The sequence below is a fragment of the Onychostoma macrolepis genome, chromosome 07 (genome assembly GCF_012432095.1).
Source record: "Onychostoma macrolepis isolate SWU-2019 chromosome 07, ASM1243209v1, whole genome shotgun sequence".
Classification (NCBI taxonomy): Eukaryota; Metazoa; Chordata; class Actinopteri; order Cypriniformes; family Cyprinidae; genus Onychostoma; species Onychostoma macrolepis.
Window position 1 is genome coordinate 11144599 of NC_081161.1, and position 20616 is coordinate 11165214.

A 20616-nucleotide genomic window follows, 5' to 3' on the forward strand; every position below is an offset into this window, starting at 1 on the left:
TATCTAGTATTTTTTTTTATATAATAAAAGAATCACTTGTTTAAAACGTAAGAGACCTTGAGAGGGGAAAAAAGCATTATATGCACACATAAATGCACAAAACCTCTACTTTACAGATTCTTCATTCGTTCCATTTACATTTGTTAAAGATTGCATATATCAGCAAAGCCTCTATAATTTGGTATGACGGCAATCTACACTGAAGCAATCCTAGGGCAATAAAATTAAGGGCAGGCTAAATGAAGCAGGTCTGCCACAGTATGGCCAGCAGGGGCAGTGTCTCTAGCCTGTGCTGTAAGCCAATGAGCTGACAGTAAAGGCAAGACATACTGTAGACCGACATTGGAGTTTGGCTTTCAGTTGCATATTGGTTGCCTAGAGTGTGGAACAATGGGAAATACAACACAAATAGTATGCAATATAATTAATAAATCATTCGCAATTTAAAAAAATAAATAATACGTGTAAATAAAAGACACTTTTATTTTCACCCTTAAAGGGATAGTTCACCCAAAAATGAAAATTTGATGTTTATCTGCTTACTGAGTTAAAAATCTTTGTTTGTGTTCTACTGAAGAAACAAAGTCACCTACATCTTGGATGTCCTGGGGGTAAGCAGATAAACATCAAATTTTCATTTTTGGGTGAACAATCCCTTTAAAAATCAAAACATTTGTGTTTTGTGGTTTTTAGCTAATGTCTCTTAGCTTTAAAGTCATTTGCTGCATATGGTAGTGTACTCCTAAAGTTTGACAAACCACTATTTAGTATATACACTCATTGCCAAAAATATCTGCACCCTTGGTAAATATGATCAAAGAAGACTGTGAAAATTAATCTGTATTGTTGATCCTTTTGATTTTTTATTAAAAAATTCACAAAAATCTAACCTTTCATTGGATAATAAGAATTTAAAATGGGGGGAAATATCATTATGAAATAAATGTTTTTGTCAAATACACATTGGACACAATTATTGGCACCCTAGAAATTCTTATGAGTAAAATATCTCTGAAGTATATTCCCATTCATATTCACAATTTTGAGCACTCCAGGGTGATTATGAACATGAAATTATCCAGCCATGGCTTCCTGTTTCACAGAAATATAAATAGGAGGGAAAACAAAGCCCAAATTCCCTTAATCATCCATCACAATGAGAAAAACCAAATAATATATTTCTGATGTGCAGCAAAAGATAATTGAGCTTCACAAATTAGTGAAGTGGCTTTAAGAAAAGAGCTAGAGCAGTGGAAATTCCCATTTCCACCATCAGGACAATAATTAAGAATTTCCAATCAAAATAAAATGTTACGAAACTGCCAGGAAGAGGACGTGTGTCTATATTGTCCTAATGCACGGTGAGAAGGAGAGTTTGAGTGGCTAAAGACTCTCCAAGGACCACAGCTGGAGAATTGCAGAAAATAGGGATCAGAAATCGGGATCAGAAAACCTTAAAAAAAAATTGTCAAACAGCACCTACATCACCACATGTTGTTTGGGAGGGTTTCAAGAAAAATTCTCCTTGCTAATCCAAAAACAAACTCCAGCATATTCAGTTATCAGACACGACTGGAACTTCAAATGGGACTGGCTGGTCAGATGAAATTAAAAAATTAGCTTTTTAGCAGCAAACACACAAGGATAAAAAGTACCCCATGTGTACAATGAAATATACTGCTGTATTTGTGATGTTGTGGGCCTATATTTCTGCTGGAGGTCCTGGACGTCTTGTTTAGACACATGGCATCATGGATTCTATCAAATACCAACAGATAAAAAATCAATAAGTGACTGACTCTGTTAGAAATCTTATAATGGGCCATGTTTGGATCTTCCAACCGTACAGTAATCCAAACACAAACCTCAAAAACAACACAAAAATGGGTCACTGAGCACAAAACCAAGCTTCTGCTGGCCATTCCAGTCCTCTGACCTGAACCCTATAGAAAATGAGTGGGGTGAACTGAAGAGAAGAAGCACCAACATGGAGCTGTGAATCTAAAGGGTCTGGAGTGATTCTGGATGAAGGAATGGTCTCTGATCTCTTGTCAGGTGTTCTCTAACCTCATCAGGCATCATAGGGGAAAATTTAGAGCTGTTAAACTGGCAAATGGAGGTTTCAAAAAGTATTGAATAAAAGGGTACCGTTAATTGTGGCCAATGTGTATTAGAGAAAAACATTTATTTCATAATGATATTTCCCTCAATTTTAAATTCTTATTATCCAATGAAAGGTTAGATTTTTGTGATTTTTTTAAATAAAAGATCAAAAGGATCAACAATACAGATTAATTTTCACAGCATTCTTTGATCATATTTACCAAGTGTGCCGATATTTTTGGCAATGAGTGTGTATACAATATTAAAACACGCACCGTCTTCATGGGGAAAAAAAAGAGATGAAATTAGAATGTCTCATAGCACAGTTAAATAAAATAAAATTAAATAAAAATTATTTTACCTATTTAAAGAAGAGATAATTGGAATCACATTTTCAACTTATAAAAATACACCAATGTTTAGTAGACTGCTTATTACCTTATTGGCTGCACTACAATTCCAATAAATGACAGCAAAAATAAAACTATACATATAATACATATCATTATGTTTCATCAAAAATCATTAACCACCACAAAGTTTAGACAGTCTTTTAGTAATATACATTTAAAAGTAGCCAATTCCATCATGCCACACACACTTCTTGCATATACAACTATCATTTATATCATTAAAACCTGCAAGATCATGTAGAAAGGTTGAGTTATTACACCACACCAATCCATGCTCTGTCACTATATACCTTCAAAATCAATAGAGTCATCAGACATAGCCCCATCATCTACCTGTCTTGGAACTGCAGGAAATTCCATGTTAACACACATTAGAAACCCAATCACAGTAGAATACACACAGCTGAAAATCTGTCAACATATTACAAGTGGAAACTTTAGACTTGCCAACATACTTGAGGAAATATTCAGGAATTGAGTGAGTGAGTGAGTGACTGACTGACTGACTGCCTGAAATAATAAAGCACTAAAAGAATTGTTTGTCACACTCACCCTCTTCGTCAGACACATCAAGGACTTCTGTCATGGTCTCTGGCACATTTAGCTTGTGTTTCTCTGTCACCGTCTACATAGAAAATTTGTTTTTTGATCTTGTTGGTAATCTAGTTAAAATCCACAATGCATATATGTTTATGAACTTCTTATAAATGCACATTCTTGGGTAAACTTACCGTTGTTGTAGTGATAATTTCCTCTGTGACTACTTTCAGAGTGTCAACCACAGAAATGTAACCAAGGCGACGTGCGATGGCAAGAGCGGTGTTTCCATTCTACACAGTAGAGGACATAATATCAACAACGATATTAGACAATTGTTTATTGTTTTTTTTTTCGGTTACACTTTATTTTAAGGTGTCCTTGTATTACAGTGTAATAATACATTTAAGTACAAAGTAATATTAATTAACTACATGTACTTGCTATATAGTTAAGATTAGGATTAGGGTTTGGTTTACGGTTACTTGCATGTAATTATGCATAATTAATTTTTATTATAATAGTAAGTACATGTAACGTGTGTAACAAAGACACCTTATAAAGTGTAACCCTTTTTTTCTTTTCAGGGGGACAAGTATTTAAAAAGTCTATAGGGTCCATTTTTGGCTGATTTTATTGAAGAATGTTTAATTGGAGCACGTGTTTGTATGTTTGTGTGTGACTGTTTATATTTACTCACCACAGTGATGGCATTGGGCTTGGCTCCATGCTGGAGTAAGACATTAATGATGTGTGTGTTGCCTTGTTGTGCAGCCTGGTGTAGAGGTGTGTAACCATTCTGACAAGAATACAAATGTTATATTTCACAATATGCTTATAACACATTGCTATCTTTTGTCTAATTAATATGAATTACACTCATTTTTATGTGGAAATCAATTTATATTGTTGTTATATAGTTATTTTTTATTTATTAATATAAAAAATTCATAGATTAAGAAATACCTTTGTTTTAGCATTGACACTTGCCCCACTCTTCAACAGAAAATTAACCATCTTTGCATTTCCATAGTGACAGGCAACGATAAGTGGTGTGTATCCCAACTGAAATACAGATCATATTGTCAGCATTGGAGATAGTTATTGAGAAAAATGTCTTACTTTGGGATATAATAATAATCTTCTTACTTTGGTTTGTTGGTCAACGTTGGCACCGTGCTTAACTAAAATCTCTCCAACACCTACTTTGTCTTCTTGGGCAGCAAGATGAAGGGATGTAAGTCCACTCTGAGAAAACATTAAAAATAAAAAATAAATAAATAAATGAACCAATGAACCAGAGTTCATCACCACAAAAAAAAAAAAAAAAACTGAAATGAATAGCTTAATAATAGTCTGGGCCTTGGCTATTCTTAAACAAATATAGGGCTTATACGTGAACAAAAATTCATGCACAATACACATCCATCAAGAGGTCATATTAAATGGAGGATTGGCTCTCAATAGGTACAAAATGGCTTACCTGTTCTTTTGTTGTCTTTTGTCATGTAAAACCAGTTTTAGATGACCACAGAGTATATAAAACTATTAAAAAACACACAATTGTTGCATTGCTTTGTCCCATTGTTATTTCTTTTAGTTTTTTGCTCTTCTGTAATGTAAACTATTCCACTGGATTCATTTGATTTTGTATCGTTGTCTTATTTTAAATGTCATTTACTTTATTGTGATAATGTTTCGAAGTACGGAAACACAAAAAAAAACAGATAGCTAATTTTATTATATGTCAAAGTGATGGAGAGCATATTTAATTATCATTCAATGTTTTTAAAATGCCTAATGCAATTTTGCAAACTCTGCCTCCAATGTCTTTTTTACAATTCTTACAAAAAAACAGAAGCAGAGAGTGCTTCATGGGTGTCTTTATAAAGCCACTGGTGCTCATTGGATGTGGTGGAGGTTTTTTTTGTACTAAGAAGCTAGTCTTAGCCACACCTACATATTAACCAGCTGATGATTCGTTAATTAACACCAGTTTAGGAATACCTGTTTGATTATTTATTTATTTTTCTTCTTTTCTTTTCTTTTTGGATGTTATATATGGAAAAAAAAATAAAAATGTTGATAACAAAAAAAAGAATACCTGTTTGAGCAATTGATGTGTGTCCTGAAGAAGGCTGTTTTTGCCGAAACGAGTAGATCTACTTTTAACTATTTTGTAATGATTTAAGCCCAGTACATTAAAGGCTTTTTATCTTACCACGTGAGTGCCTTGGAAGTAATTTGTCTTTTTTACAATGTTTAAATTTATTTGATATTTGTAGTGATTTGAAGTATTTTCATAATCATTCACCTTAGTATGTACATTGACGTTAGCTCCTCTTTGCAGAAGCAGAGCTGCCATATCACTGTGTCCCTCTTGAGAAGCCAGATGGAGCGGCATCACACCCTGTTTGGTCTGGATGTTGGTCTCAGCTCCGTACTGCAGGAGTGTGGTAGCTATTTCCATTTGATTCTTTTTTGCTGCTATATGAAGGGGAGTGTATCCATTCTACATGAACGGAGAAAAGACACAGAGGACAGTTAGGCTGGTGAAGCTACAGAGAGTTTGCAAGAGAAAAAAGAAATGTGAAATTAAATTTCAAAGAAAAAAAAAGGCATGTTATATATATATATATATATATATTTTAAGATGAGGTCTTCTCACCTTGGCTGTGGCATGGGGAGATGCTCCTTTGTCCAAAAGCAGGAGCGCCACCTTCTGGTTATCATAGTGAGCAGCGACATGTAGAGGAGTAAGACCGTTCTGCTGGGATGATGGTCAGTGCAACATGATTAAGGGAGAACTGTTAGCATTGCAAAAAGCATTAAATCAAACCTGATGACACATGGAATATTTGATGAAAAAGCAGTGTTAACAGGGATTGTTATAGCGTGGTAAGTTTGAAGGTAAAGTTATCGTCTATATTAGAGTGCAAGCTCGAGAGCAATCAAAACCTGGTTCCTTATTAAAGAAAAAAGGAAGAAAACAATGTTGTTTCTTTTTCTTAACAAAATGTTATCAGTAAGTGGAACAATGCTTACCAGTACTGTTGCAGTCAACATAGCCTCAATGTATTTCTTTTAAACAACATTCCAAAAATTCTATGAATTAGGCTAAAACCAAACAGTCATGTAAATATTTGTATAAAATAAAATAAAAAACTGCAAACGCACTTAATAATTTTGTCTTAATATTAAAATTTACAACAGTGTTTTAAAAACAGATTGTCAGTTCACTTTGCTCGTGCCTACCTTCCCAGCAAAGTCAGGGAGTGCTCGCCGCTGTAGAAGTAGTTTTGCCACATCCAGGCTACCATATTTTGATGCCACATGTAAAGGCGTGAACCCTTTCTGTAAATATTTAAATGCAAAATGCAGATAAATCAACTGATCCTTGTCAAACATACTAACCAAACTGGATGTATATTACATTATACACAATACTAATATGCACTTAGTATCAACATATTCTAAACAGAAAATCATTAAAAGCTAATAATATAAAATTTTAAAGTAAGCCACAAATCATTGTAAATTTATTACAACACATTTCTCTATCAGCTACCACACTGTCAGGTTGACAACCCTGTGAGAATACATATGTTCTGAGATGTGTATAGAGTATAGCATATAGAGGCTGGGCCCAAAGCTTTAATTTTGTCCTGGGCCCAGTGAATTGAAGCAATAGCTCTGGCTGTCGAACAGTTCTGTTAACTCTTACTATATGATTCATATGTAGTTCTTTGTACTGTCAGCAGGGAGTGACAGTGAGTCCTTATACAGAGGAATCTAACCAAACAGTACTTTCTAGTTAATGTGGACTAATAATACCACAATAATAACTCAGTGGCAATAACAATAACTGCAGTATTTTCATAACTATATGTAGTTATAGTTAATAATAGTTAATAATCTTTGAAAATAATAATAACTTCCAGCATCTTCTACATATTTGACACCCTTCCAACAGTGACTACTGATTTTGATATAACTTTTTTTTTTTTTTTACACTTGCTGTACGTATATCAAGTAAGGGGCTCAATTATTACAAATGGTGCAATTATTAATTTACGTTCAAGAAGGTAAATCACTACAGGGTTGTAAAATGTTTTTTATTTTATTATTATTATTATTTGTACTGTTCTTCAAAAGCTACATAAGATATTTACATGTTTACCAGTAGACAAAACCTTTTACAAGGTGTATGTAAACTTATGACCACAATGATACTGGTCTAAGTAGGTTTTTTCAACAGGGAAGTAAAATCTGGCTATCACTAACCTTGGTAGCTAAAGAGTGAGAAGCACCAGCCTCCAACAGCACTGAAGTAACGTCCAGATGTCCCTCGCGTGCAGCGATATGAAGAGGGGTGTAACCATTAATGGTTGCTGCATCTGGATGAGCCATGTGTTGTAGCAGGAGCTGGACAATCTCTGTCTTACCCAGACGAGATGCAATGTGAAGCGGCGTCTGATCCTCCTGATTGGGTGAGAAGTGTGATTATTGATACATATGTGCATATAGGCATGCTTTTTGAGTAAACACTGTGTTAAAGTTTTAAGTTTAATTTCAGCAATTTGGTGTATGTCTGATTTGTTGTCATTAAATTGCATTATATATGGGCTCAAAACAATATCTGCATTTTATCAGCCTCTGGCCACCCTGCTCTCACAGACTCTTAAAAGCTTATATTAGTTAGTTACCCACTACTTTTACAGTGCAATACAGTTGGAATACCTATTCCCCCTCAAATAAGACAGAAGGACTGGCTAAATATTAATATTAAGTGAACACATGCAGTGTTGAAGTATGCCTTTGTCTTACCCTTGCTCTTGCATCCACCATGGCTCCATTTCTTAGAAGACAGCGAACAACTTCCATCTGTCCAGCACGGGCAGCCATGTGCAAAGCAGTCTCTCCACGCTTAGACAGAATACAGAGGGATTATTTAATGCTCTAGACGAGAGATTTATAATCTTTTTTCTTAGCTGAACCTCCATGGTTGAAATAATTGACTTACAACACAAAGCCTGTTTCGAAAGGTAGGCACAGACATCTTAATTATCCCGTTTTTATGCCAGCATTAAAAATATGCTTAAATTGAAAAGGCATTTCTAATGCTTTGTACCAAATTTAAATTTCATTCAGCATACTGATGGATATTAATAAAAATATTTTTATGCATAGTTTTATTTAGCTTTATGTGTGAGTCATGCTGTGCCAGTAGAACATTCCACATTGACCACTTTTAAGGTTCCATGATTGAAGACAGACGGCTCACTGTTCACTCACTATATTGCTAACATCAGGGGAGGCTCCATTCTGCAGTAGTAAAAGAACAATGTTGAGGTGACCCATGAAGGCTGCCACATGGATTGGTGTGAGACCAGACTAAAGAGAGAGAGAGATGGAGAGATGACACGACATCAGCCTAATTATCTAAATCAAATAAATCATCAACACACATCATCTACTAACTGTTTCTACCAAATAAACATAACATGCACATATGAATATTAAGTATATACTGGTATTGTGATTATATTGATATACAGTATTGATCAGTAAAATGAATAGACCCAAAACAGATCTATTGTGTTCTGAATCTATGTTTTTCTATGCTGAATGTGCAGGGAAAATCTATGGAATTGATTAGAATGTGGTAAACTATATGTTGAACAAAACTGAAACAAAACTTTTATTAGTAACTTTATTGAATTATTTAATAAAATAAAAAAGTCTGGAAGATTAGTAAAACTTTGCTTTTGAATTCTGTGGGAACCAACTGTTCCCTGAGTAGGGATGAGAAGCTGCATCAGTAGCTGACACAATGGAAACATTTGGTCAGTCATAAAGCAGTGATTATGTCCAAATTTCCAATAAGTTCTAAATAAATTTCATATTCGAACGAACAGAAATAGGATGGCATACGGTTCTACAAAACCCATCAGGACACATTTGGCAGAAGTCTCCATGCTGGCAGATGGACAGAGAGGGGTGTCAGGTGCTCTGTCACTGAAGCCTGCGACATAGGGTTCTGAATGGCCAAGTGTCTGTCTGAGCCTAAATGAGGCGATACGATCACCTGAGAATGTGCTGGAGAGAGAGAGAGCCTGCAACGTCTCTAACCGTGTCATAAGGGGTATAAAAAAATTTTGGACTGGACCTTGAGCCCAGCTGAACTGTCAGGGCACCGCTTGATGGAAATACAACGTCGCAGGCATATAGGAAGAGGCATAACTCCTAGGGAGTTGGGGGGCTGTGCACCTTTTCTTCACCAACAGGTCAAGGATGATTTTCTTGAAGACTTATCAGCCAGGTCAATTCCCAATGCATGGTTGCTGGACACACACCCCAGCCTTTCTGAGGGAGAGGGCAGACAATATCAAAACTCTTCTGCTCCTCTTTATGACACTGGAGAAAACTGCAAGAACAACCTGCAGACATTACAAGCTCTCGAGTGTGTAAAGGAATGAACTGCTTGAACGTAGCCGAGTGCTGCTTTTGCCATGTGGAATTTCTTGATGACAGCACTGATCACGTTGCAGAAAAGCACAGACAGAGACGCTGGACAGGGGCATTGAGCAAAAAGGTCTTCTCCTTTCTTTCTAATCTCTGTGAGATTGAGCCACACATGCCTCTTTGTCGCAAACAAACCTGCAATAGAGAGACTGACTGTGCAAACCATATGATTTGTGACTCAAAGCACCAGATCAGCAGCACACCTGAGCTGTTTTACTGCTTGAGGGGTTGGACCAGCCCCTTTGAACATATCCTTAAGGATGTCCTCTTAGTACATCTATAGTACTGCCATGGTCAGCAGCCATGTAGGACTTGCTAATCAGGAAAGACGTAGTCCTACAAGGATTAGATGGAAAGGTAGGTTTTGTTTTCCAAGATAGGACCAATGACATTGTGAAATTTCCTAGGATAGGAAATAACCTTTGAAATATCCATATACCCTTGCTACACTAAACCCATGATGGTGGTCAAGTCAGAAGTAGCCGGATTATTGATACGATCTGAAAACAGCTGCTTTGAAGATCTTGATAACTCATTATGGAAATCTAGACTGTGGATGCAAATTACAACCAGGCAGAAAGCACTCATCCAACTCGGACTGCTCTTCCTGCTGATCAGTAGCCTGTCCAAAGCACATGAAACTGCAGAATTCTGCACAGATTCTTTGCAGGCTTAATGAAGATTCTGGCAAATCACTAAACTGAATTAATCACTGAAACTTTGTAAATATACATTATTACATCAAATGAGACAAAATACCTCCATGTTGTTCTTATGGGAGTGTAAGTCTCTGTGCTCGTACCTCAGTGATAGCTTGAATGAATGCTCCATACTTGATCAAGAGCTCCATCACTTTGACTCTGTTTTTCTTACAAGCAATGTGTAGAGGAGTGAAACCGTTCTAAAAAGAAACAACCAGCAAGAAAGTGTAAGATTATAAAAAGCTTTATAGAAGAAACAAGACCCACAATAAGAAGAATGCATGTACCAATGCTCGAGCATTCGGGTTGGCTCTCTTGTCTAATAGAAGTTTGGTAACTCTGTAGTGACCACAGTGGGCGGCAACATGGAGGGCTGTCAGGTAGTCCAGTGTGACATCATCAACAGGTGCCTTGTGCTGCAGCAGGTGTTTGACACACTCCACATGGTCACCCTGCGCTGCCATGTGGAGTGGAGATAAACCGTTCTAGACACAACAAGAGTAAATTGAAAAAGAAAGAAAGAGAAAACTTTATCATTGACACATCACATATTAGTCTGTACGTGTCTGATATTGTAAAACTTTTTAAACTTTGAAACTTTAGGAGAGATAAAAGAAAACTGTTTTTGGTAGGTGATGGGTTAAGTAATGCATTGCATTATTGAGTTACTCTTACTCAAAGTAAATAACAAGGTTTTGCAGCATTTAGAATTTAATTGACAGTTGCTGAAATTAATACAAATTAAATTAAAACAATTTCACAATGTATTTCATGTTTACTATGATTTACCAATACATATTATCAGAAACACCGTAACATTAGATAATACTACGAATCAAATTTTTGATATCCAAATTTGCATTTATTTCATTTATGTTACTGTGTTGCATTTTTTGTGTTAATTATTTTAAGCAAATGATGATGCTACTCTTGGATTAACTTTTTCTTATATCAGTTGGTTGAGGCAATCTCTCCTCCAAAACAATAGTACTTTTTTATTTTTATTTTTTTGCTGTGGACAAGTGATTGTGCACAAGCATGCAGTGACTATGCATCATTCGATGTTGCACTGCTTACAGTGTTGACAGCTTTGGTGAGTTTGGTAGTTTAATTATGTGTCTTTGTACATGTTGCAGTGAATACAAAATGTCATGTTATGGGGAGGGAGAGATTTTCAAAGCTATAACAGACATTACTTAGTAATTTAGGTATTAGGGTGTAATTTCAAACAGTAACATAAAATTTTACCCTTTACCTTTACCCTCAACAACACATTACAGTTAACTTCCAGAATTTATATTTATTATTATTACACAAAAACAATTGCATGTTACACTGAACAAAATTATAAATGCAACAGTTTTGTTTTTGCCCCCATTTTTCATGAGCTGAACTCAAAGATCTAAGACTTTTTCTATGTACACAAAAGGCCTATTTCTCTCAAATATTGTTCTAAATCTGTGTTAGTGAGCACTTCTCCTTTGCCGAGATAATCCATCCACCTCACAGGTGTGGCATATCAAGATGCTGATTAGACAGCATGATTATTGCACAGGTGTGCCTTAGGCTGGCCACAATAAAAGGCCACTCTAAAATGTGCAGTTTTATCACACAGCACAATGCCACAGATTTCACGAGTTTTGAGACTGCAGGAATGTCCACCAGAGCTGTTGCCTGTGAATTGAATGTTCATTTCTCTACCATAAACCGTCTCCAAAGGCGTTTCAGAGAATTTGGCAGTACATCCAACCGGCCTCACAACCGCAGACCACGTGTAACCACACCAGCCCAGGACCTCCACATCCAGCATCTTCACCTCCAAGATCGTCTGAGACCAGCCACCCGGACAGCTGCTGCAACAATCGATTTGCATAACCAACGAATTTCTGCACAAACTGTCAGAAACCGTCTCAGGAAATCTCATCTGCATGCTCGTAGTCCTCTTCGGGGTCTCAACCTGACTGCAGTTCGACGTCGTAACCGACTTGAGTAGGCAAATGCTCACATTCGATAGCGTCTGGCACTTTGGAGAGGTGTTCTGTTCACGGATGAATCCCGGTTTTCACTGTACAAGGCAGATGGCAGACAGCGTGCATGGCGTCGTGTGGGTGAGCGGTTTGCTGATGTCAACGTTGTGGATCGAGTGGCCCATGGTGGCGGTGGGGTTATGGTATGGGCAGGCGTATGTTATGGACAACGAACACAGGTGCATTTTATTGATGGCATTTTGAATGCACAGAGATACTGTGACGAGATCCTGAGGCCCATTGTTGTGCCATTCATCCACGACCATCACCTCATGTTGCAGCATGATAATGCACGGTCCCATGTTGCAAGGATCTGTACACAATTCCTGGAAGCTGAAAACATCCCAGTTCTTGCATGGCCAGCATACTCACCGGACATGTCACCCATTGAGCATGTTTGGGATGCTCTGGATCGGCGTATACGACAGCGTGTTCCAGTTCCTGCCAATATCCAGCAACTACGCACCGCCATTGAAGAGGAGTGGACCAATACTCCACAGGCCACAATCAACAACCTGATCAACTCTATGCGAAGGAGATGTGTTGCACTGCGTGAGGCAAATGGTGGTCACACCAGATACTGACTGGTTTTCGGAGACCCCCAATACAGTAAAACTGCACATTTTAAGAGTGGCCTTTTATTGTGGCCAGCCTAAGGCACACCTGTGCAATAATCATGCTGTCTAATCAGCATCTTGATATGCCACACCTGTGAGGTGGATGGAGTATCTCGGCAAAGGAGAAGTGCTCACTAACACAGATTTAGACAGATTTGTGAACAATATTTGAGAGAAATAGGCCTTTTGTGTACATAGAAAAAGTCTTAGATCTTTGAGTTCAGCTCATGAAAAATGGGGCAAAAACAAAAGTGTTGCGTTTATAATTTTGTTCAGTGTATATTATAAAAGTCTTCATTTCGATAGCTACCTTGGTCCTGGCCAGCATAGGGGCTCCTCTCTCCAACAAGAGCTCCACTGCTGTGTCATGCCCACTTCTTGCTGCGCAGTGTAAAGGCGTGAGACCATCCTGCAACACAGACACTCTCACCTTAAGGTCTCATCAGTAATTTCATTACAAAGCACTTTGGAACTCGAAACACCTCACAAATGTGACGTTATATACAATCTTTTTAACCCCTACACTCTCAACCATAGCCTCTCTCCTGGGTCTTTTATACTCCGTGTATTCATAATTGCTTATAGCACATAAAAAGCACTGCTGAAGTCAGTAACAAAAGAGCGTGAAAGGGGTGGGTGTGTGTGTGTGTGTGTCTGTGCGTGAGTAGGATGATACATCAGACACTGCAGAAGGGAGACTGCAGAAGAAAGGGACAGAACACAACCAGCTGGACTCCACACTGCAGTCAAAATCTGAAGAAGAACACAGCCGGTCATGGCTTTAATCAGACCACACACACACACACACACAGCTACAGTGACTCATCATCACTGGTGACTGCACATAGGAATTGTGGTTTTCCCTAATATTTAGTTTACAATTCAGGCAAAAACAAATCTATGTGTATCTGAATATATAATACACATTATATTTGTAACATTTTGTGTTAGCCCTGTTATGAACTGGTCATCCATTCCCTGCATTTGGCCCAAGATAGCAGTTAGCAGATACAAGGTTTATTTTAATCATTTATTTTATATTAGTTAACTTATTTATTTTCAATAAGAAAGGTCATCCTGTGTAAAATGTGCCAAACCAATGTGCTGATATATCTGCTGTGGTGCAGACAAGAGCAGCCAAAGTAGAGAGAGAATTTCTTCATTTCAATAGGCAATTTTTACTGCTTATTAAGTAGTTTGATATGAAGTAGATTACACTTTTAAGAGCATCTTTTACAAAACATAAATTCATAAATTAGATCTAAGCATAGCTTACCTTTTTTCTATTGCTAACTGACATCTGGCTTATATCAGACTCATAAAAATGATAGCCATCTCAACTGTGTGTATACAGTACGGACAAAACAAAAGTGCTAACAAATTGTTACTAACCCTTGTTTTGGCATCAATCTGAGCCCCTCTGTCCAACAGCAGATGAACCATATTAGTGTTTCCCCTCTTAGACGCAACATGCAGTGGCGTGATCCCATTCTGTACAGACAAAATAAACAAATTAAAAAAATTATAATAAAAAATGCACTTAATGTGTTGCCTTTAGAAATTACTTGAGTTGAGAATCTTTATAATTTATGGATTGTTTCTTATCTTATGTAGAATCGTGAGCTTTGTCTAAAATGTTAACAACTTGAATTGCACCCAAAAAAATTAAAAATAAATAAATACATTTGTAACTATATAATTTCAGATAGTTGTTAATTTTGGTCTCAACTCTCATCAGGTTCATGAATGCAAAAATAATTTTCAATGAACATTTAGCCCTTTTTAAATGTTAATTTAAATTCTTAGTTTGTGTATTGTATCGTATTGTGGTATTATGAGGAAGTTTTATTATTATATGTACAAGCTTAAGAAAGTCAAGCTAATGTTCATGCATGTAAAAGCTGTAAACACTCACCCTTGCAGTGAAGTCCACAGCAGCTCCTCGATTGAGGAGCAGTGTTGCGACATTTACGTTCCCATAGTGAGCAGCGATATGCAGGGGTGTGAATCCACTCTACAAAAAGAATAAAAAAAGGGGACGGGACACAAGAAAAAATAAAAATAAAAAACATGAGATGTAAGCCAACATTCTTAACATGCTTTAGAGCCAAGCTGTCAATAAACACAGATCTGGAAACAGATAACCTCGCCTATACAACCATGTTAACTTACAATTAAAAAGCTGGTTTCAGATCTGCAATTAGTGGCATCTTCAACCCCAGCCAAAAACTGCAACCCTGACTTTATCTTGTTTTAATAGACTACATTAGCATGCAGCAATCACATGTGGTATGACATAAAAGTTCAAAATGGACAGTTATGAGAACGGATTGAGCTCATTGTTGCCTCAAAGGCACCTTTGGTCCCATGTGAAGAAGTCTGAAAAGAAACCTTAAACTTGAATTTTGACAACTAACACATACATAAACATACACATATAAACTTTAAGAGAGGTCAAACTCCTAGACACAGGCATGCAAAAAAAAAAAAAGTATACTAAAATTACAAATAAATCAACTTAAAATAGCAAGAAGCCGTTAACAGAACATAACAAAAGACACAACATTTCAGATGACATACAGTTTTAGTATAATGAAAACAAGGGGAACATAATCAAAGAATAACACAAAAAAAAACATAAAAGTATCAAAAAAACAAAAGTGCAGTATGCAGATAATATCAGCAATAAAATCATGTCTGGACTATTATAAGAAGGTAAAGATTGTAGAGGAGTTTGAATATGTGAAATTCTTGCCTTACCTTCCCATTCTGAAAGTCACGGTCCGATTTAATGTGAAAACATCATTTACAAAAGTGTGAAGAATATATTGACTGTGTGAAACACGTTCAAAGCTGGTGCAAAATCAAATATGCGATGCAGCATGCTGTGCAGTGGATAATTACATTAAAACCTAATAAAAACTTTGCAAACAGCAAATTGCCTGCAAAGATGAAAGAAATTCGATAATTTCCAAGTACATCACTATATAGACCACTAACTACAAAACCTTCATTCTGAACATACTTTTGTAACATGTATGCTATTGCATTGTGCTGTTAGCATTCATACATCCAGCTGTGTATCATATAATAATCATTCCATCAATAATAATAATATCAATAATATTCATAATCATATTAAAACATCATAACTGATAATGCTAACACAACAACAGTTTAAGAATTTCTATGCCACCTGCAAACATTCAAACATTATTTCTGGTGGATGTATGGATGTTGAAAAAGAATGATTAATCCCTCTTAGCATAGCCTATACATATTACATTATTAAAGAGCTTAATGCAATCACACTAATGCGTGCTGGAAGTCAAGCAATTGTTGTTGAAAGGCAAATTCATGCCACCGGGGTCTATTTGACCTTTAGGTAAGAGTAATGAAATAAATGTTCATTTCATTAAAGCCATGTGACTGGTTTCCCTAGGCTTCTGTATATTTAAGTAAAGGCAGCAAGCAAAATATAAGACATTGTTGTGCACTTTTTAAAATTAATTTATTAGAAACTAATGAATTTAAAAAGACTGCTAAATTGATAATAAAACATTAAGACAATGGATGTGAATAATAATAATAATATTATATATTTATGCAGTACTCTTTCATAAACAGTTATTATGTTAAAGTGCCCATGCAGCTTAAAACTGACTGTAAGTAAAGGCTGAAACTGTAAAAAAGGCTGTAAGTAAAGGCTAATTTATGATTAGGAGGGTTATAGATGTTAGGAGGATAGACACTGTCTGCATTGACTTTTCAGTCTATCTCTGATTATAATAGCTCAAATTAAACATCAGCAGCAATCGTGGCACTAGATATAACATATAACATTATCAATAAATACCTTTTACAAATAAAACTGAAATTTCTGACGTGACATATGCAAAGGGGTTTGGATGATGCTGTGAATGAGACTAACCAGCCATGCAAAGGTTCAAAAGAACTAAAAATGCAGAGTGAACAAACAGAAAAGCTCAATTCTCCATGCCAAAAAGAGGACCAGAAATGAATGCAATAAATCAATAGCTTTTATTTGCCAAAAAATGAGGATATCTCTACCTCAGTTGTCCTATTGACCATCATCTGGTGCAGCAAAAACAGGGAAGGAAATAGGCTTGTTATATTTCACTCAAACACATTTGGGGTTGATAGCGGCTGCATGCAAATTGTGCCAGAGAAGCAAGAGGTCTTCATTTTTCTCTGAGGGGCCATATCTATTACCCAGCCTGCCACTAGAAACCCATTCTTAAAGGTATATTAACTCACACGAGATGACGAACAGTATGAGCTCACCTGACCACACAAATTATATTATTTCAGTAATACCTGATATTATCCCTTTCGGTTGCAAAATAAACGAACCCTTGTAATACATACTCTTGTAAATATTCTGGTTTTATGGTGGTCTTGGCTCAAGAATTTGCTTTTGTGTGATGCTGCATGTCAATAGCTATCAAAAGACAGGACTACTAGCAAAACAGACAAAATCACACATTTAACTATCTTATGATTAAACATTCAGTGATTTGCTGTTCTATATTTACAGGAATCTGTATGAAATATTGTAAAACTAGCTTATGTGCCTCAAAAGTTGACAACAGTAATACATAAATATTAACATTTAATATGGCATTTAAGCCAACAAATGTCTAAAATTATTTTTAAGTGAATCACTTAACAACTATTTTGGTTTGAAACTGAAACTAAAATTAAACTGGCACATTTTTCATCATCAAAAACATTCTGAATGTGCATGTTTCTCTTTGAACTAAAATTAAAACAACACTTATAGTGTAAACCATTGGCCATTTTTTAAAGAAAAATAAATACCTCTGTTAGCATTTCCCAAAAAAACATTCAGTCTCAAACACAAACACTGCACACAACAGACGTGCATGCACACTTTCACACAAATGTAGGCTGCGTGTCTGTGCACATTCATTTTGCAAGTGCATGCTGTTTCTTCATATTTACAGTCAGTTAAGGTATACACTAAGTAGTGAATGTTTTTACGACTGATAAAATAGAGTAATAATGGGTAAGTAGATAAAACAGTGAAACCCGGATAGCGTCGGGATGGAAACACAGGATGCAGGCACATTTATACTGGAGAGAGAAACAGAGAAACGCAGAGAGACAAACACAGACAAAAGATTTCATCTGGCACAATAATGGAAGACACTAAAAACATCCTGAAACCACTGCAAGTCACATACAAACACAACCATAAACAAGACAGTTTTACAAGATGCTGAATCTGTAACGGTCTGTTAGTAGCGACATGCAGAGTAAGGATGGAAATCTTAAGGTATGAAATGAATCTGATGATTTGTTTCAATTGGTGCTAACAATATACCTAAACATACAAAAACTACTACTTTTTAATATCAGAGTTTTTCATTAAAATACTAGTTATTACGACAAAACTGTTCTGAATGTGTAACTACCAATTCAATCACTGAGCAAGTCATTAGTCTGATTCAAACTGCAATTGTAGTCACATGCAAAACATGCAAAATTACAGACCCCACAACCCCCATCGAAACATGCAGCTTATAAGTTTGTGTGTGTGTTTTTTTTTTTTATAATTCAGTTGAGAGATTGATCAAATGCCTTTGCACAGGTCAAATATCACAACATTTTTTTGGAAACCCCTCTCCCATGGGAAGCTGCAAAGTTTGCTAAAAATGTGTATGCAGCAGAATCCTGACAGTTCTGTTCAAATGGAAGTCAATGGAGGAAATACCTTTAAACTTTTAAAGTTTAGAAGGTTGAATTTTTTTTTTTTTTTTGCAATGCTAGCATGCACTCAGAAAGAACAATGATATATGTAGTTGTCTTTGTATTATTTCACAGTACCCAGTCTATATCTAAAATAATATCCCATTTAGACTGCAAGCACAAGTCTGCTAAAACGTGAAAAAGAATGAAGATGTATAAGAGCCGTTACCAGAACAAATCTTGGGTCCCAACCTTAATGCAGAGATTGGTAAATCCCACCAAGGCCACACCCACTGTTATTATTCTTAATGACATTATTCATCATACCAATAAAGCTTCTTTTTATATTTGAAGCCAAATTTCTGTTTGGATTTCAATATATATTTCCTTATATTTCCTTCCATCCTTGAACATACTACCCTTAGCTCTATGTTCCGCCCATATTTACCTTAGATTGAACATCGGCATTGTGGTCATTTTGGAGCAGCAGGGCAGCGGATTTCGTGTCGTCCTTACGGGCTGCAATGTGCAAGGCAGGCAGACGTACTTTGCCCTTTGTGTCATTCTCTAAAAGGATGGACACCACCTGATTATGGCCTTGTTGCAGTGCAATAGCTAGAGGTGTGAAGCCATCCTGCAAAAAGAGAAAAACAAATATTTCAAATAATGCACTTATCCTTGCATTATGCCAATAATCCTGACACAACAGTATTTGGATGCTATCTGGGTATACTTTAAGGTTATGGTGTAGTTCAGGGTTAGGGGTTAATATTTGTTACAGCATGTAGGCAATCAGCACTTTGACATCAGCAAAGAAATCTTTAGGATCAGCTGTGTGGCTTTTTATCAAAGTTTATCATTCTATACAATTTTAGAAGCACTTGAACTTTTTACCTCTGTTGCAGTGCTCTGGTTTCCACCATTCTCCAAAAGATAGCGCACCACATCTAAATGGTTTTCTTGAGAAGCCATGTACAAGGGAGTGAATCCATTCTATAAGAGCACAGATTTTAATGGTTTTTATTGTATTTATTTATTTGTCCTTTTGCTTTTGCTGGCATAAATGTCAAACTTGTTCCTACTTGAGATTGTGCATTAATGTCTGCTCCCCTCTTGACCAGGATCTTTACAACCTCTCCTTGTCCTGCTAGTGAAGCGATGTGGAGAGCTGTATTTCCTTTCTGTGAGCCAAACAAACACATTCATCATTTACTCAGACATTTCTCTTAAAATCTCATGCCACAAATGATATCAGGGATGTGCCCAAAGCTGAATACCTTATTTAGAAAGGCATGGATAATAACTTACAAAAACTATCTGTTAAATACAGTCACTCCTTGTTCTTAATGGACAACAAAACTAGGTCATATTTTAGATAAGCTTCTCAATTTGTAATGCAATATTGAGTGTGCAAAGTAATTTGCACAAAATTAGAGCAGCACAATCAGCCCTTCTGCAATATCTTTATATTGTGTATCTATCAGATATCAAGAAAAACATCAACTGAGATATTGTACAATACACATTTTTTATTGTTATTGGATGCCATATTAAATGTTTAAAACCTTCCAAGAGAGACATATGATAGAATGATTCTCTGTCCATTTAAAGGTGGGGTATGCATTTTTTTCCAAAATGCTTTAGAAAACGAGTCGGAGCTGAGTACCAAAATAAACTTGTAGCCAATCGGCAGTAAGGGGCGTGTCTACTCATGATGTGGGGGAGAGAGCGCTCAGTGCACATGACGGACATTAGCCAAGCCAAGCGATGACAGGATGATAGAGATGACAGATAAAAAAGACTAAAGAAGAAAACGTCTGAGGAACAAAAGAAGGCTTATACACCATGTCTACACCGGACGCAACAGTTGTCATGTTGCGACGCGCCGCACCAGCTAAAGTCTGTCTACACTGGTAGACAGCAAAGGCAAGAAGTAGGACCCGTGTAAATATTGGATCAG

General features: G+C 36.4%; 1 protein-coding gene across 42 annotated transcripts in view; it reads right to left on the reverse strand.

Moving 5' to 3' along the window:
* ank2b (ankyrin 2b, neuronal) overlaps window positions 1–20616 on the reverse strand; it is a 158594-nt gene that overhangs the window by 50493 nt on the left and 87485 nt on the right. For 25 of the 42 annotated variants that reach the window (XM_058781273.1, XM_058781270.1, XM_058781292.1 and 22 more), the window contains 21 exons: window positions 19739–19837; window positions 19551–19649; window positions 19105–19290; window positions 16995–17018; window positions 14839–14937; window positions 14316–14414; window positions 13234–13332; window positions 10567–10764; window positions 10381–10479; window positions 8349–8447; window positions 7881–7979; window positions 7338–7535; window positions 6309–6407; window positions 5722–5823; window positions 5368–5565; window positions 4203–4301; window positions 4020–4118; window positions 3754–3852; window positions 3248–3346; window positions 3069–3141; window positions 2807–2860 (listed from right to left, as the gene is read on the reverse strand). In XM_058781273.1, the coding sequence (XP_058637256.1) occupies window positions 2807–2860; window positions 3069–3141; window positions 3248–3346; window positions 3754–3852; window positions 4020–4118; window positions 4203–4301; window positions 5368–5565; window positions 5722–5823; window positions 6309–6407; window positions 7338–7535; window positions 7881–7979; window positions 8349–8447; window positions 10381–10479; window positions 10567–10764; window positions 13234–13332; window positions 14316–14414; window positions 14839–14937; window positions 16995–17018; window positions 19105–19290; window positions 19551–19649; window positions 19739–19837 (2320 nt within the window). The remainder of the gene's footprint in view (window positions 1–2806; window positions 2861–3068; window positions 3142–3247; window positions 3347–3753; window positions 3853–4019; window positions 4119–4202; window positions 4302–5367; window positions 5566–5721; window positions 5824–6308; window positions 6408–7337; window positions 7536–7880; window positions 7980–8348; window positions 8448–10380; window positions 10480–10566; window positions 10765–13233; window positions 13333–14315; window positions 14415–14838; window positions 14938–16994; window positions 17019–19104; window positions 19291–19550; window positions 19650–19738; window positions 19838–20616) is intronic. The other 17 variants (XM_058781281.1, XM_058781277.1, XM_058781274.1 and 14 more) reach the window with 6 other exon arrangements.